This window comes from Grampus griseus, assembly GCF_964374135.1.
Source record: "Grampus griseus genome assembly, chromosome: 13".
Classification (NCBI taxonomy): domain Eukaryota; kingdom Metazoa; phylum Chordata; class Mammalia; order Artiodactyla; family Delphinidae; genus Grampus; species Grampus griseus.
The window spans coordinates 35,983,599-36,002,943 of record NC_139007.1 but is presented as its reverse complement, the minus strand read 5'-3'; the positions used below and the strand labels follow the sequence as shown (position 1 = coordinate 36,002,943).

General features: G+C 40.3%; 1 protein-coding gene across 1 annotated transcript; it reads left to right on the top strand.

The window, feature by feature from the left end:
• Positions 1-1,824: 1,824 nt before the first annotated feature.
• Positions 1,825-3,512, top strand: LOC309831914 (cleavage stimulation factor subunit 2-like; the record flags this gene model as incomplete). Its single annotated transcript, XM_082669279.1, is given in 3 exon segments — positions 1,825-2,952; positions 2,956-3,238; positions 3,241-3,512. Coding segments are annotated over 3 exon segments (1,683 nt in total).
• Between the last annotated feature and the right edge of the window lie 15,833 nt (positions 3,513-19,345).

Here is a 19,345-nt window from a genome sequence, read left to right as displayed (position 1 = left end):
TGATCAAATTACCAAAATGTCCTGGGAGATTGTATCCATAAGACAAACAAAATAAAACCAATGCTGAAGGGCTCAACAAAAGACTTGGAGCTCACATTGGTAGAGAGACTCAGTTTGTCAGGACAGGCAGAGTGGCTTTTAGGGGGTGGAGAATTAGGGCTCCCAGGTATGGCTATCTACAGCAGCAAGAGTCTCTGACAAACCTTGATGGGACCTTGATTTGTTAAAATATCATCCAGAGACCACTGGCACACACCTGTAGTAAAAGAAAAAAAAAAAAAGGTTGATTTAGCCTGCAGCAAAAGACAATACAAAGCAGAAGAGTGAGTCAAATATAGTACAAACCATGGAGTGAGTCCAAAGTGGGGGAGCTTAGGGTAAGGTTTTTGTAGGACCTGGGGGCTGGAATTAGTCACAAGATGGTCTTGTCATGGATTATTTAGAATCTGTAAACCAGGCAAGTTGCTGGAACAGTCAGTGGTCTCAGTTTTAGAACATACGACCTTTTAGGATTTATTGTTACATCATTCTATGGTTCTATCTTGGAACATATGCATTTAAACAAAGAGATATACAATTTTGACCTTAAGTCATTTATCTGTTTTACTAGTCATAGTGCAGACCATTTTGTAAGCTATGGTTTCTGTTTCAACTCTCATCCTCAATCTATACAAGGGAATCTGAACTAACCCCTTTCCACGCCTTCATGTTCCATGAGGAAGCCTCTAGCCAAGGTGTATTTGATGAAAAAAATCCCTTTCCTCTACTTGTGCTGTTTCTTTTTCCCAGCAAGACTCACCCCCAAGCTTGAGGGGAAAGGAAGAGCTCAAAACTGGATCAGTTCTATCATTGCCTTTGCAAACAGTGTTTTCTCTAATTATGATTCCACTGCAAAATTCTACTCTTTAATACCCAGCTCAAAATTGCATCCTTTAAAAAGTATTTTCCAATGTCTCTTCCTTCTCTCCTCCCCATCTTCAGCTCCCACCCCTGACTTGGAGGATAAAATTATGCTCCTTATGTGTTCCTGGTGCTCAGTAGTCCGCTTGGTACACAGTAGATGCTTAGTATATATTTTTGAACTGCGTTGGTAATATCTCATTAATTTGGCAGTAGATATTATTAAAATACTTTGATATTACTGTTACTTCAGCTCTTTCTAAGTTCTCTCCTCTCTGATTTCCTATTGCACAATTTGGCATTGTTCTCTGACAGTTTCATACATATTAGTTTTGCTTGTCTTTTATTCCAGTTATTAATAAATTGTGAGCTCTTAGGGATAGGGACAATTTCTTTTACTGGGTCGGCACCCTCCACCCCACTCCCATGCCCCTTCAGACTTAAGACGATTCTCATACTTCCTAAATATTTGTTGGTTTTGAGCCTATTTTGAGATATTAGCTTATGTTTTCTCCTGTATTTTCCCTACCCTTCATTTTATCCCATTCAAGAAGGCATTTGGCCCAAACTTCATTGCCTCAGGGAAGAGTTGAGGCCAGGTGTGAAGCAGGAGTAGAGCATCAGCCATTGTGTGTTTTTCCCCAAAGGCCTAAACACTAAGTTGAATGGAGAAAGTTTGGAGAGGGAAATAAAGAATGGGATTCCCAGGTACAGACAGAGCAAGTGGAGAAAGCAGGCAATTGTCAGGTCCCCCTTCCACTGCCTCCAGCTTAAAATAACAGTAATAATAATGACGTGATGGAGAATGTGGAGAGGAGAGAGAGACAGTTCTGGGGGTCCAGGAAAGGTGTGGACTCAGGTCCTGGCTGCAAGGCACAATTCCCAAGCAGTGTCAGACCTTCGAAGAGGAAAGGATAGAGAGCGATGGCGGGTTTGACTGTGAGAGACCCTGCGGTGGATCGTTCTCTACATTCGGTGTTTGTGGGGAACATTCCATATGAGGCTACTGAAGAGCAATTAAAGGACATCTTTTCTGAGGTTGGGCCTGTTGTTAGTTTCAGGTTGGTATATGATAGGGAGACAGGAAAGCCAAAAGGTTGTGGCTTCTGTGAATACCAAGACCAGGAGACAGCACTTAGTGCCATGCGAAACCTAAATGGGTGTGAATTCAGTGGGAGAGCACTTCGAGTGGACAATGCTGCCAGCAGAAAGAACAAAGAAGAGCTGAAGAGCCTTGGCACTGGTGCCCCTGTCATTGAGTCACCTTATGGAGAGACCGTCAGTCCTGAGGTTGCCCCTGAGTCCATTAGCAAAGCAGTTGCCAGTCTTCCACCAGAGCAGATGTTTGAGCTGATGAAACAAATGAAGCTCTGTGTCCAGAATAGTCCTCAGGAAGCACGGAACATGTTGCTTCAGAACCCTCAACTGGCTTATGCTTTGCTCCAAGCCCAGGTACTGATGAGAACTGTGGATCCAGAAATTGCCTTGAAAATTCTGCATCGCCAGACAAATATCCCAACACTGATTGCGGGCAACCCTCAGACAGTCCACAGCGCTGGACCTGGCTCAGGATCCAATGTGTCGATAAACCAACAGAATCCCCAGGGCCCTCAGGCCCAGTCTTTGAGTGGAATGCATGTCAATGGCGCACATCCTCTGATGCAAGCTTCTCTGCAGGCTGGAGTTGCAGCACCAGGGCAGATACCAGCGACCGTAACAGGACCTGGCCCGGGTTCCTTAGCGCCTGGAGGAGGAATACAGGCCCAGGTTGGAATGCCAGGCAGTGGACCAGTGTCCATGGAGTGGGCACAAGTGCCGATGCAAGACCCCAGAGCAGCTATGCAGCGTGGGCCCTTGCCTGCCAACGTCCCAACTCCTCGAGGTCTGTTGGGAAACGCTCCAAATGATCCACGCAGAGGCACTTTCCTTTCTGTAACTGGAGCGGTAGAGCCTAGAGGTTACCTGGGACCACCTTATCAGGGTCTGCCCATGCACCGTGTCCCTGGCCCTGACAGCCGCGGCCCACCCCAACATGAGATGAGGGGAGGGCCATGAGCTGAGTCCAGACCTCTAATGGCAGAGCCAAGAGGACCCATGCTAGATCAGAGGGGTCCACCATTGGATGGCAGAGGTGGAAGAGATCCCCGAGGCATAGATGCACGAGGGACGGAGGCACGAGCCATGGAGGCAAGAGGATTAGATGTTAGAGGATTGGAAACCCATGCGATGGAGGCCCGTGCAATGGAGGCCCGTGCAGTGGAAGTCAGAGGGATTGAGGCCAGGAGCACGGATACAAGGGGCCCAGTCCGAGGCCCTAGAGGCCCTATACCTAGTGGAATCCAGGTCCCAGTCCAATTAATATGGCGGCAGCTGGCCCCCAGGGATCCAGATATGTTCCTGTCATGCAAGAAGTGAGCATTCAGGGTGGAGGCCAGCCTGGTGGCTTAGGTCCTGCCCAGAACCAAGTCACAACACAGGACCATGAGAAGGCTGCTTTGATCATGCAGGTTCTTCAACTAACTGCAGACCAGATCGCCAAGCTTCCTCCAGAGCAGAAACAGAGTATCCTGATCTTAAAGGAACAAATACAGATGTCTACTGGAGCGCCTTAAAATGTTTTCAGAACTACCTGGTGACAAATCTGGAAATTAATTCCATAACTTGGTTGAAATGTTGCAAAAAGATGATTTCTGCATCCTGCCCTTTGAATGACTCAAATTGCTGCCAGGTGGGGGACTCCCATCACCTTCTCTCAGAACAAAATCAGTTCACTCTGTTGTCTCAGTTTATATGTTTTCTGCGACTTGAAATAAAATTTGAACACAATTTTAGTATATTGCAGATTGATATACATGACCTTTGTGCTTTTAGAAGGCTGAACACCAAGGGTGAAACCTTACATGTGTTTTCTACCCTTACTGCAGTATTGTACTGTTTTTTTAACATCTTCATTGGAGTATAATTGCTTTACAATGGTGTGTCACTTTCTGCTTTATAACAAAGTGAATCTGTTATACATATACATATATCCCCATATCTCTTCCCTCTTGCATCTCCCTCCCTCCCTATCCCACCCCTCTAGGTGGTCACAAAGCACCGAGTTGATCTCTCTGTGCTATGCAGCTGCTTCCCGCTAGCTATCTACTTAACATTTGGTAGTGTATCTATGTCCAAGCCACTCTCTCACTTTCTCCCAGCTTACACTTCCCCCTCCCGATATCCTCAAGTCCATTCTCTAGTAGGTCTGCGTCTTTATTCCCGTCTTGCTCCTAGGTTCTTCATGAACTTTTTTTCTTTTTTTGATTCCATATCTATGTTTTAGCATACGGTATTTATTTTTCTCTTTCTGACTTACTTCACTCTGTATGACAGACTCTAGGTCCATCCACCTCACTACAAATAACTCAATTTCGTTTCTTTTTATGGTGCTATCCTACATATATATTCCATTGTATATATGTGCCACATCTTCTTTATCCATTCATCTGTTGATGGACACTTGGGTTGCTTCCGTGTTCTGGCTATTGTAAATAGAGCTGCAATGAACATTTTGGTACATGACTCTTTAGAATTATGGTTTTCTCAGGGTATGTGCCCAGTAGTGGGATTGCTGGGTCGTATGGTAGTTCTATTTTTAGTTTTTTAAGGAACCTCCATACTGTTCTCCATAGTGGCTGTATCAATTTACATTCCCACAAACAGTGTAAGAGGGTTCCCTTTTCTCCACACCCTCTCCAGCATTTATTGTTTCTAGATTTATTAATGATGGCCACTCTGACCAGTGTAAGATGATATCTCATTGCAATTTTGATTTGCATTTCTCTAATGATTAATGATGTTGAGCACTCTTTCATGTGTTTGTTGGTAGGCTGTATAATTTCCTCAGAGAAATGTCTATTTAGGTCTTCCGCCCATTTTTGGATTAGGTTGTTTGTTTTTTTGATACTGAGCTGCACGAGCTGCTTGTAAATTTTGGAGATTAATTCTTTGTCAGTTGCTTCATTTGCAAATATTTTCTTCCATTCTGAGGGTTATCTTTTGGTCGTGTTTATGGTTTCCTTTACTGTGCAAAAGGTTTTAAGTTTCATTAGGTCCCATTTGTTTATTTTTGTTTTTATTTCCATTTCTCTAGGAGGTGGGTCAAAAAGGATCTTGCTGTGATTTATGTCATAGATGTTCTGCCTATGTTTTCCTCTAAGAGTTTGATAGTTTCTGGCCTTACATTTAGGTCTTTAATCCATTTTGAGTTTATTTTTGTGTATGGTGTTAGGAAGTGTTCTAATTTCATTCTTTTACATGTAGCTGTCCAGTTTTACCAGCACCACTTATTGAAGGGGCTGTCTTTTCTCCACTGTACATTCTTGCCTCATTTGTCAAAGATAAGGTGACCATATGTGCATGGGTTTATCTCTGGGCTTTCAATCCTGTTCCACTGATCTATATTTCTGTTTTTGTGCCAGTACAATACTGTCTTGATTACTGTACCTTTGTAGTATTGTCTGAAGTCCAGGAGCCTGATTCCTCCCACTCCGTTTTTCGTTCTCAAGATTGCTTTGGCTATTCGGGGTCTTTTGTGTTTCCCTACAATTTGTGAAATTTTTTGTTCAAGTTCTGTGAAAAAATGCCAGTGGTAGTTTGATAGGGATTGCATTGAATCTGTAGATTGCATTGGGAAGTATAGTCATTTTCACAGTGTTGATTCTTCCGATCCAAGAACATGGTGTAGCTCTCCATCTATTTGTATCATCTTTAATTTCTTTCATCAGTGTGTTATAATTTTTGCATACAGGTCTTTTGTCTCCTTAGGTAGGTTTATTCCTAGATATTTTATTCTTTTTGTCTGCAATGGTAAATGTGAGTGTTTTCTTAATTTCACTTTCAGATTTTTCATCATTAGTGTATAGGAATGCCAGAGATTTCTGTGCATTAATTTTGTATCCTGCTACTTTACCAAATTCATTGATTAGCTCTAGTAGTTTTCTGGTAGGATCTTTAAGATTCTCTGTGTATAGTTACATATCATCTGCAAACAGTGACAGCTTTACTTCTTTTTTTCCCATTTGGATTATTTTATTTCATTTTCTTCTCTGACTGCTGTGGCTAAAACTTCCAAAACTATGTTGAATAATACTGGTGAGAGTGGACAACCTTGTCTTGTTCCTGATCTTAGAGGAAACAGTTTCAGTTTTTCACTGTTGAGAATGATTTGGCTATGGGTTTGTCATATATGGCCTTTATTATGTTGAGGTAAGTTCCCTCTATGCCTACTTTCTGGAGGGTTTTTATCATAAGTGGGTGTTGAATTTTGTCGAAAGCTTTCTCTGCATCTGTTGAGATGATCATATGGTTTTTCTCCAATTTGTTAATATGGTGTATCACATTGATTGATCTGCGTATATTGAAGAATCCTTGCATTCCTGGGATAAACACCACTTGATCATAGTGTATGATCCTTTTAATGTACTGTTGGATTCTGTTTACTAATATTTTGTTGTGCATTTTTGCATCTATGTTCATCAGTGATATTGGCCTGTAGTTTTCTTTGTGACATCTTTGTCCAGTTTTGGTGTCAGCGTGATGGTGGCCTCGTAGAATGAATTTGGGAGGGTTTCTGCCTCTGCTACACTTCGGAAGAGTGTGAGAATGATAGGTGTTAGCTCTCCTCTAAATGTTTGATAGAATTCGCCTGGGAAGCCATCTGGTCCTGGGCTTTTGTTTGTTGGAAGATTTTTAATCACAGTTTCAATTTCAGTGCTTCTGATTGGTCTGTTCATATTTTCTGTTTCTTCCTGGTTCAGTCTCAGAAGGTTGTGTATTTCTAAGAATTTGTCCAATTCTTCTAGGTTGTCCATTTTATTGGCATAGAGTTACTTGTAGTAATCTCTCATGATCCTTTGTATTTCTCCAGTGTCAGTTGTTACTTCTCCTTATTCATTTCTAATTCTGTTGATTTGAGTCTTCTCCCTTTTTTTCTTGATGAGTCTGGCTAATTGTTTATCAATTTTGTTTATCTTCTGAAAGAACCAGCTTTTAGTTTTATTGATCTTTGCTATCGTTTCCTTCATTTCTTTTTCATTTATTTCTCATCAGATCTTTATGTTTCCTTTCCTTCTGCTAACTTTGGGGGTTTTTTGTTCTTCTTTCTCTAATTGCTTTAGGTGTAAGGTTAGGTTGTTTATTTGAGATGTTTCTTGTTTCTTAAGGTAGGATTGTATTGCTATAAACTTCCCGCTTAGAACTGCTTTTGCTGCATCCCATAGGTTTTGGGTTGTCATGTTTCCATTGCCATTTGTTTCCAGGTATTTTTTGATTTCCTCTTTGATTTCTTCAGTGATCACTTCGTTATTAAGTAGTGTATTGTTTAGCCTCCGTGTGTTTGTGTTTTTTACAGATTTTTTCCTGTAATTGATATCTAGTCTCATAGCATTGTGGTCAGAAAAGATACTTGATATGATTTCAATTTTCTTAAATTTACCAAGGCTTGATTTGTGACCCAAGATATGATCTATCCTGGAGAATATTCCATGAGCACTTGAGAAGAAAGTATATTCTGTTGTTTTGGGGTGTACTGTCCTATACATGTCAATTAAGTCCATCTTGTTTACTGTATCATTTAAAGCTTGTGTTTCCTTATTTATTTTCATTTTGGATGATCTGTCCATTGGTGAAAGTGGGGGTTTAAAGTCCCCTACTATGATTGTGTTACTGTCAATTTCCCCTTTTATGGCTGTTAGCATTGCCTTATGTATTGAGGTGCTCCTATGTTGGGTGGATAAACATTTCCAATTGTTGTATCTTCTTCTTGGATTGATCCCTTGATCATTATGTAGTGTCCTTCTTTGTGTCTTGTAATAGTCTTTATTTTAAAGTCTGTTTTGTCTGATATGAGAATTGCTATTCCAGCTTTCTTTTGATTTCCATTTGCATGGAATATCTTTTTCCATCCCCTCACTTTCAGTCTGTATGTGTCCCTAGGTCTGAAGTGGGTCTCTTGTAGACAGCATATATATGGGTATTGTTTTTATATCCATTCAGCCAGTCTATGTCGTTTGGTTGGAGCATTTAATCCACTTACATTTAAGGTAATTATCAATATGTATGTTCCTATTACCATTTTCTTAATTGTTTTGGGTTTGTTATTGCAGGTCTTTTTCTTCTCTTGTGTTTCCTTCCTAGAGAAGTTCCTTTAGCATTTGTTGTAAAGCTGGGGTGGTGGTGCTGAATTCTCTTAGCTTTTGCTTGTCTTTAAAGGTTTTAATTTCTCCATCAAATCTGAATGAGATCCTTGCTGGGTAGAATAATCTTGGTTGTAAGTTGTTCCCCTTCCTCACTTTAAATATGTCCTGCTACTCCCTTCTGGCTTGCAGAGTTTCTGCTGAAAGATCAGCTGTTAACTTTATGGGGATCTGCTTGTATGTTATTTTTCCCTCGTTGCTTTTAATATTTTTTCTTTGTATTTAATTTTTGATAGTTTGATTAATATGTGTCTTGGTGTGTTTCTCCTTGAATTTATCCTGTATGGGACTCTGTGCTTCCTGGGCTTGATTAACTATTTCCTTTCCCATATTAGGGAAGTTTTCAACTATAATCTCTTCAAATATTTTCTCAGTCCCTTTCTTTTTCTCTTCTTCTTCTGGGACCCCTATAATGCGAATGTTGGTGCATTTAATGTTGTCCCAGAGGTCTCTAAGACTGTCCTTAGTTCTTTTCATTCTTTTTTCTTTATTCTGCTCTGCAGTAGTTATTTCCACTATTTTATCTTCCAGGTCACTTATTCGTTCTTCTGCCTCAGTTATTTTGCTATTGTTCACTTCTGGAGTATTTTTAATTTCATTTATTGTGTTATTCATCACAGTTTGTTTGCTCTTTAGTTCTTCTAGGTCCTTGTTAAACGTTTCTTGTATTTTCTCTATTCTATTTCCAAGGTTTTAGATCATCTTTACTGTCATTATTCTGAATTCTTTTTCAGGTAGATTGCCTATTTCCTCTTCATTTGTTAGGTCTGGTGGGTTTTTACCTTGCTCCTTCATCTGCTGTGTGTTTGTGTGTCTTCTCATTTTGCTTAACTTACTGTGTTTGGGGTCTCCTTTTCGCAGGCTGCAGGTTTGTATTTGCCGTTGTTTTTGGTGTCTGTCTCCAGTGGCTAAGGTTGGTTCAGTGAGTTGTGTATGCTTCCTGGTGGAGGGGACTAATGCCTGTGTTCTGGTGGATGAGCCTGGATCTTGTCTTTCTGGTGGGCAGGTCCACATCTGATGGTGTGTTTTGGGGTGTCTGTGGCCTTATTATGATTTTAGGCAGCCTCTCTGCTAATGGATGGGGTTCTGTTCCTGTCTTGATAGTTGTATGGCGTAGGGTGTCCAGCACTGGAGCTTGCTGGTTGTTGAGTGCAGCTGGGTCGTAGCACTGAGATGGAGATCTCTAGGAGATTTTCGCTGTTGGATATTACATGGAACTGGGAGGTCTCTTGTGAACCAATGTCCTGAACTTGGCTCTCCCACCTCAGAGGCACTGCCCTGACACCTGGCTGGAGTACCAAGAGCCTGTCATCCACACGGCTCAGAATAGAAGGGAGAAAAGAATGAAAGAAGATAAAATAAGTTTATTAACATAAAAAATAATTATTAAAAATATTTTTTAAGTAATAAAAAAAGAAAAGAAAGAAAGAAGAGAGCAACCAAACCAAAAAACTAATCCAATGATAACAAGTGCTAAAAACTTCACTAAAAAACGGACAGAACCCTAGGACAAGTGGTAAAAGCAAAGCTAAACAGAGAAAGTCACACACAGAAGCATACACATACACACTCACAAAAAGGGAAAAAGGGAAAAAAATATATATATATATATCATTGCTTCCAAAGTCCACCACCTCAATTTGGGATGATTCGTTGTCTTTTCAGGTTTTCCACAGATGCAGGGTACATCAAGTTGATTGTGGAGATTTAATCAGCTGCTCCTGAGGCTGCTGGGAGAAAGTTCCCTTTCTCTTCTTTGTTCTCACAGCTCCTGGGGTTCAGCTGTGGATTTGGCCCCGCCTCTACAGGTAGGTTGCCTGAGGGCATCTGTTCTTCGCTCAGACAGGACGGGGTTAAAGGAGCCGCTGATGCGGGGGCTCTGGCTCACTGAGGCGGGGGGAGGGAGGCGTGCGGATGCGGGGTGAGCCTGCGGCGGCAGAGGCCGGCATGATGTTGCACCATCCTGAGGCGCGCCGTGCGTTCTCGCTGGGAGGTTGTCCCTGGATCACGGGACCCTGGCAGTGGCGGGCTGCACAGGCTCCCGGGAGGGGAGGTGTGGAGAGTGACCTGTGTTTGCACACAGGCTTCTTGGTGGCGGCAGCAGCAGCCTTAGCATCCCATGCCCGTCTCAGGGGTCCACGCTGATAGCCACGGCTCGCGCCCGTCTCTCCTCTCCTCGTGCACCAGGAAACAAAGAGGCAAGAAAAGGTCTCTTGCCTCTTCGGCAGCTCCAGACTTTTTCCCGGACTCCCTCCCGGCTAGGCGTGGTGCACTAGGCCCCTTCAGGCTGTGTTCACGCCGCCAACCCCAGTCCTCTCCCTGGGATCCGACCGAAGCCTGAGCCTCAGCTCCCAGCCCACGCCCGCCCCGGCGGGTGAGCAGGTAAGCCTCTCGGGCTGGTGAGTGCTGGTCGGCACCGATCCTCCATGCGGGAAACTCTCCGCTTTGCCCCCCGCACCCCTGTTGCTGTGCTCTCCTCCGTGGCCCCGAAGCTTACCCCTCCGCCACCCGCAGTCTCCGCCCACGAAGGGGCTTCCTAGTGTGGGGAAACCTTTCCTCCTTCACAGCTCCCTCCCACTGGTGCAGGTCCTGTCCCTATCCTTTTGTCTCTGTTTATTCTTTTTTCTTTTTTCTTTTGCCCTACCCAGGTACGTGGGGACTTTCTTGCCTTTTGGGAGGTCTGAGGCCTTCTGCCAGCGTTCAGTAGGTGTTCTGTAGGAGCTGTTCCACATGTAGATGTATTTCTGATGTATTTGTGGAGAGGAAGATGGTCTCCACGTCTTAGTCTTCTGCCATCTTGAAGCTCCTCCTCCCAGTATTGCACTTTAATGTTATGTTGCCATAGCTCTGTTTTTCCTTTTAAGTTAACCATTTATTCTTCTTGATGATATTTGAGAATTTCTCAGAAACAGTGTTTTCTGGAACTTAGTTTTTGCTTAATTTGTGTCCAACAGGAATCATAATATTTGCCCTTTGAGAACTTGCTAGAACTTCTGAGTCCACTGGGAGAAAATAGCATGTGCTTAGAGCTGTAAAATGGTCAGAAGGCCAACAACGCAAAGAGCCTACCTAGCAGTGTTTTTAGTGTAGAAAAATCCAAATATCAAAATGTACTTTTTGGTCAGTACCAAGTCTATTCACACACATAGTTCAGAGTTAAGACAAAGATGATGTATGATCACTGGTTTGAGTGTGTCAATAACACAAGAGACTGTTGACATTTTCTTCTGTTTTAAAACTCTTCAGTTTTAAAATTTTCGCATGTTCCAGGTGAAATAAACACTGAACAGAAATGAGACAAACAAAGTACATTTCATCCTGCCTTCTAAATAATTACTGACCTACAGCCCTACCCAGTAACCAAATTTATTCTGGGAAATTAAAACATAGAAACTCTAAAACATTTACATTTTTCTCATTTATTTTAAGAGGACCAAATGTAGAGCAAAAGCTGTCAGATTGCCCATTAGGCCTGCCCCTGCCTGCTTCCTTTCAAATAGATGTGAACATAATCAGTGCTACTGGCACTAACCTATTGCTCTTCCTTCCTAGTATTCTCTCTCTCATAGTGGCATTAAGGAGAAACATGATTTCTCTCCATCAGGCCAACCTCAAGAGGTTAAGAGGTGCCTTAATAATTAGTAAAGTTCCACTGGAACTACTCCTGAGCCTATTTATGTTCTCAGAGTCCTAGCATCTGGGTTAGGATTATGGTCAAGTGAATTAAAAGCCTGCCATAGGCTTAGAGAATGTAATAACATATTGCTTACATGTGAAACAAAAGAATGCAAAGATAACCAACTTTATAAGAGTCATCAAAATTGAGGGATTTTCTATTTTGATGTATAAACATTTACTGCAACAAAAATTTGCTGAATAAGATACTTGATATAACAACCTAGGAAGAAAAACTTGCTCAAAACAGCTGAGGAGTTTTCTGGGTATCCTGCTCATCCCCGGTTTGGTCTTAGATGTTGATTATGTGTAGGATTTATTATTATCATTACCTTTTCTGCCTACTTCCATGAACATTGTAGGCCTTGATATGTTGATTTTAGCAGCAGTCATATCTTGACATGTCAATATATTTAGACATTAAGACCAAGAGTACCGCCTTTCTCCTTAGGAACTCATTACAAGAGCACTGAGATTCCCAAACAAACTCAATGAAGATCAAATTATAATTTGGTCAGCAGTTGTCTAGTAGGAACCATATCATCAAGGTTCCATCATGCACGTTCCAAAAGACTTATTACATTTAAATTAGCTGAAATCTGGGAAATTGGTAACAGCAGGGGTATCCCAATCTATTCCCACGGAAACATCCATTAGTATTTTTTCCTGATGTCCAGTCAATAAATGAAACACAATTAGCTACCATGAGTTCATGACCTACCTTTATTTTGTTCAGACTAGTGACTGAAAAAATTGGTTTTACTAATCTTTCAAGTCACGTAGGTTTCTGGATAATTAGAAACAATCATTTATTCATGTTTGCTCACTTAATGGTAGAGAAATAGGTGCTATAATGTTGATTCAGTAGAAACATTCTTGTAAATCTAGTGATTTAAATGTCTTTGGGCACAACGAAATGTGGATTGTTTTTCCTCTTTTAAGGGCCCCAGTCCTCTTTCCTTCTACTGATTCACTGTGACTACTGACAACCCAGAACCATGTGGATGGAAGAAATAAAAAGCATTTCAATAGGAGAAAGAAAAGGATTTTGCTTATGTCATTAGGTGAATGATTCCTTAATGAATAGGTACATAGGAGCCAAAAAAAGTGTTGTCAAAATTTTAAATTATCTTTTTTTAAGACATTAATAACCCCCTTGATAAAAATGGTAATAAAGAGCACTTGTTGACTAAATAATCATCCTAAGATGGAGTTCAAGTTTTCACAATTATTTCCAACAGAAAAATGCAAGCTAACGACAACATAACTGACTTTCAATTATAATACAATTTCAATTACGATGATCATACTTTCAAGATTTTCTTTCCCAAATAGAGAGTCTAGGTAAAGTAACAAAAGATTTATTCATTAAGCAAAGAAGAAAATCCTTCATTTTTTGACAAGCAAAAATAATTAAAGCATAAATTGCTCTTCACACTGGATAAGACCATGTTTAACAGTAAGAATGTACCTAGTGTTATATAGGGATTGGGTTCTCAGTAATTCTATGTTCGTTGTTTTACTGTTTACGCTTATTATTATGTTTTGTCATTAATTCTTTAACAAATTTTTATCTTTAAAAAAAAGAAGAATAGATACACTGACCAGGGACAGTCTTACAAAAAGGCCCTCCACTCGGTATCATTTTAAGTCCCCCACCAGTGTGAGATGCTTTCTTGAGCTTTGGGACAAGGTGGATAATGTTGCTTGAAGGAACAAAACACAGGGCTTAGAATCAGAATTTAAGTTGCTATAATCCATAGAGAATGTGCTCTTCTTACACACCTGAGTATGTGGGAATTTACAGGCATACCTCATTTTATTGCATTTTGTTTTATTGCATTTTTTTTTTTACAAATTGAAGATTTGTGACAACCCTGCATGGAACAAATCTATTGGCGCCATTTTTCCAACAGCATTTGCTCACTTCCTGTCTCTGTATCACATTTTGATAATTCTCACAATATTTCAAACTTTTTCATCGTTATTATATTTGTTCTGGTGACGTGTGATCAATGATCTTTGATATTACTACCGTGACCTCCTGAAGGTTCAGATGATGGTTAGCATTTTTTAGCAATAGCCATTTTTTAATTAAGATATGTATATTGTTTTTTTAGACATAATGCTTCGCACACTTAATAGACTAAAGTGTGGCATAAATATAACTTTTATATGCACTGGGAAACCAAAAAATTCATGTGATTTGTTTTATTGTGATATTCACTTTATTGCAGTGGTCTGCACTGGTCTTTATTCACCTTCAATTTGCATTTGTTTAGTTGATTAATTTGTTAGTTATATAAATTTGGCCAAATTATTGCCTATCACATCCTAGAAGGGAAAAAAGTTCATGTCTCATTATGTAACAGGTGAATGTGTTATATGATTTTGGTTCCTAACTCTGTCACTAAATTAGCTGTATAACTTTGAGAAAATTATTTCACTTTTTTAAGTCCAAGGTGCATCATATATTTGTAAAAGAGTATCTGCCTTGTTGGGGTGATATGAAGATAAACTGAGATAATATCTATAAAGTGCTTCACAAAGGAACTGCAATGATAGCTATCATATATTAAAGTACAGACTTTTTTTTTAGGCCTGAAGGACCTTAATATTCATGTAGACCAATTATAATATTCAAATTTTGACAGCAGTAAAAAAAATATCCTTTTCCTCCTGTATCTTTCTTTCAAAAAATAATTAATATTTTAAGGAAAATTCAGCAATATTTATAGAAGAAATGGACAAAAGTAGTTCCTCAATTTTAAAAATTCTCAACTAAAAAAATATAGAATAGGAAGAAAGTTATGCCTCAGACGCGCAGGCTCAGCGGCCATGGCTCACGGGCCCAGCCGCTCCGCGGCATCTGGGATCTTCCCGGACCGGGGCACGAACCCGTGTCCCCTGCATCGGCAGGCGGACTCTCAACCACTGAGCCACCAGGGAAGCCCCTCAGAGACTTTTTGAACATTAAAAAAAAAGTGTAGATAAGATGAAAACACGAATAAGTTATTCGATACTGCATATTTTAATTAAAGTAAGACTGAAGTAAGTTGTCTATACTCATTTATTGCATACCCATGCCAGAAAAGGAGTCTTATTTTTTCTAGGTGAATTTACAACCTATATGTCAATGAAATCTAATTCTTTGCTGATTGATGGAAAGCCATATATAATGATGACGAATATGTTAAAAGCAAGAGCAGTAAATGGCAATCTTCTAACTTACTGTATATGTCACTGGGAAGAGTGATTATTTCTCACAAGTAGAGGTGAAGTCAGGAACTATTATCGTCCATATTTAGGTGGTTTTGCTCTTTTCTTCTACATCCACCAACTTGATTAAATAATGATTTGCTCACAAGAGACTTGAGCTTGGTGGCTCCAAGTGCATTCCCAGTCAAGATTGTAAATGTAAAGAGAAGCGCAGAGATAAGAAAAGGCTCCACTAAGTCAGAAGCAGACAGGGTTATGGGAGGGGGCAGCAGCCTTGAGGAGAGGCAGCAAGTCACCAGCCAGAGAAGGGTCAGAAGACCTGAGTGACAACTACAGGTCGCCTTCCCAGTACGTTGCATAGCCCCAGGGAAATTCTAGCCTGTTGAGGAGGACGGGGGTCTGTAGAGCCATCTCTTAAGGAAAAAAGCTTTGAATCCTCTCGGACTGATTGAGGAAAATCCAGGGCTTGCTAGAAGATCCCAGTAGTTTCACAAGAGAGTCAAGGAAGACATTCTCTGGTGGTGGTTGTTAGGTCTTCAATGAGAGCCAGGTAAAAAGTATTAGAGTCTCATCAGCATTTCAATGAAGAAACACCAGGGGGTTAGTCTCCCAACACCTGTGATCTCAATGGGCCTTTTAATTGGTACTGCTAGTGGGCAGGAAATAGACAGCTTTTTACCAGGAGCAGAAAGGGTCAGCATGGCCTAACAATAAAGAACTTCAGAAAAGTTATGATACTATGATTTATAAGAAATATGTGTATATTTGATCTTCGTCCATGGTTCTTGGCTCACAGCTCCCAAAACCCCTGGAATTTCCTGAGTGATAAGACCAATGGGAGCATCTTTTATTATAATATTTGGTTTTGACCTCAGTTTCTGAAAATGCTCCAGAGCCATAGAGGTGAAATGGGTGTCTTGTTATTTATAATAAGCTCTTTTCCACCACATCTGGGTTTATGTTACTTTTGAAAATGCCCTGAGGATGGGGACTGGTTGCCAGGAGAACCAACCATGAATAGAGGGTTGGAACTTTCAGTCCCACCCCCTGATTTCCGGGGAGGGGAGAGGGGCTGGAGGTTAAATCGATCACCAGTGGCCAATGAGTTAATCAGTCATGTCTAGGTAATGACGCCTCCATAAAAACCCTAAAGAGGTGAGCGCTCGGAGGGCTTCAAGGAGAGTGGTGTGCCTGGAGAGGGCATGGAAGCTCTGTACCGTTTCTCCACGTGTATCTCTTCTATCTGGCTGTTCCTAAGTCACATCTTTTTACAACAAACCAGCGATCCAGTAAGTAAAATGTTTTCCTGAGTCTTAAAAGCCACTCTAGCAAATTAACTGAACCCAAGGAAGGGGTTGTGGGAACCTCGGATTTATAGCCAGTGGGTAAAGAAGTACAGGTAACAACCTGGTTTTGCGGTTGGCATCTGAAGCGAAGAGGCAGGGCTGGACAGTCTTGTGAGATTGAACCCTTAACCTGTGGAATCTGATGCCATCTCTGGGTAGATAGCATCAGCATTGAGTTGAATTGTAGGACCCCCAGCTGGTGTCGGAGAATTGCTTACTGGTGTGTGGTGGTGATCGGAACCCCTTTAAGTTGGTTGTCTGAATGTCTTCTTAAATTTTTTAAATTTACTACTGTAAGTCACAGTTACTAAACTTCTACTGCATTCAGAGTTATGCATTAGGGTTCATAATGTTTAATGTCGGATGTTTGCTCAGAATTATAACGAAATTCCTCTTCTAAATCAATCTCAATCAATCAGCGTTTTCTTTTCTGAAAAATGGCTCTGTGTCAAGCAGTAAAATAGTTTTTATTTTTAACATATTGTCTCATGAAATCATTGTAGAAGTGCCATGTGGTGGTCATGTGCCCCATTTTCAGAAGAAGAAACTGAAACTCAGAAGTTAATTTGCCCAAACACCCCACAACCTAGTAAATTGAAGAGAAGGAATTTGTAGCCACATCTCTTTAATTTCCATAAATCGTACTCGTTCCTCCACAAATGCTACCTGTCATAGAACAAGAGACAGAAGCCTTTGTGTTGAAGAAAAATCTATGTTCTCATTTGGAAAAAATATTTTGGGGTCATTTCTCACTTTGCCTACTTTTGCTCTATCTTGATTAATAAGTAAAAATAAAAAATCTTTTCCCTATCATTAAAATACTGTGGTTTGACAACATAATGAATTAGGTGCTTCATTTATAACTCATGCCAATCCCCATGATGTGCTATAACTGTTTAGAAGGTGAATTCTGAAGTTAACCTTAGAATTAGTTTCTTAGAAAGTACTTGCTCACAAAGACAGTCTCTCACCAGCTTTTTCCTATTCATTTCAATTTGGTAGCAGAGACCCTAAAATACATTTAGGAAAGAACACAGCTTTCCTTTCCTAGTTGGCATTCTGATACACTGAGAAAAGGAAAGGGGAAAGCAGATATCCGAAGCAGCTGAGGCATTACAAAATATATAAAAAGAAATGTATCATTCATCTGTTGACAGACACTTAGGTTGCTTCCATGTCATAGTCAATATTTTATAATAACTTTGGGGTTATTATAGTCATTATAGTCTATAAAATATAGAATTACTACATTGTATATCTGAAACTAATATTATAAGTCAACTACACTTCAATAAAAAAAGAAATGTACCATGTTTATTAAGAGCATTTCTAAATGTTTGACTCATCTTCTATGTGTGAGTACAAAATTTTTTTTTCTATCTAAAATTACTTGACATGTCTTCCTAAGTGTCATCCTGTAGCCGAAATTCGGCCTCTGTACCCAGTACCAAATCGAATCTCGAATCCTGGGTGAAGTAGAAAATGATAGCTTTAAACTTTGCCAGGTAAAGGGGGCTACAGCAGATTAACTCCCTCAAAACTCTGTGTCCAGACCTGCAGGGGAGGAGTAGTGACGAGTTTTATCATAATGGTTCAAAGAGTCGGGCATGATCCACTAATGGACAGTCTTCTGATTGGTTGGTGGTGAGGTAATTGGGAGTCAGCGTCATGAACCTTCTGGTCTGGGGTTTACGTGTTCCTGGGCACCATACAGTTAACTTCTCTCACCTGGTGGGGATTTCAGTATCTGCAAAACAACTCAAAGATATTGTTATGTGTATCCCTTGAGAGGGAATCAGGACCCTGCCCCAAGGCTGCACTATTGGGTTTTTTTTTTGTTTTGTTAAACTGCTCCTCCCTTGTCTCCCAATCCCCTCCCTTCCCTGATTAGCAACTGTTTGAACCTGCCCTTTGGAACTCAGGGAAGGTCATGGAGGCTGAATGAAGCCTATTTTCTGCTAACAAGAAAATGAGGGACACAGAAAGATTTTGTGCCCAGGAGCCCCACAGGGTCCTGTTTGGTTTCAATCCCAGTTTATCCATTTGTTTTCTCTTATGAAAGAAGTCTATTTTTCATTACTTTAAAGTGACCTATTGCTGATATATACAATATATAGCTATGTATTATTATACGTGTGTAGGTATATATATATATATATGTATATATCATCTTTGTCTTCTATACAAATATTACTGAATAATATACTCTTTTGGTAAATATTAAGGTAACTTATTATAATGGTTTCTGTACATATATGAATATGGTTTGCAAATAATGATAATTATCTTGAGAAGAAGAGAAGCAATCCCTGACATCGGGAGTTTGCCTGGTACTATTAGGCAGGTCTTGGGGTTCTTCCATTAAATATGCATAATTTCACAGAACATGAACATCAGACGAGGCCACACTGTGACCATGATGTATCCAGACTAAAATAAGACCACTCTGTAATCATGTCTGAGCACAGACAAATCATGAACAATGGCCAAGCCACAAATTATCAAATATGTCCCTCTTCTGACTAATAAGTGTGTTGTTGCCTTATTACCAGTTACGGCTTTAGCCTTGGTCTAGTCTCCCATACCTCTAGAAGAGATTTATTAAGACTTTAATAATTTACTGACACCCAGTCACAGAGTTATCTCCACTTCCTGACAGCATCCTCTCCAGAGATAAGCCTTGCTTCCTTAAACCCTCCAAAATCACTTAACACAAGCCAAATTGTAGTTAAGTCCTTCCCAATATCTTGTTACCAAGACACCCCACAAATCTCTGTTGGCTTCATTCCCTAGCAAGCCTTCTCTTGATGCAAGGAGTAATAAGCCCACATTGTTTAACAACAGATGAATTCCTGGTGGTCTTTGTCTGGAGGACATTGATAGATAATCTGTCATATCAAGCTTTTTTTCTTTTTCATATCTTGTTACATTGACCAGATTCTAAAATTACATAGAATAATAATGATAGCA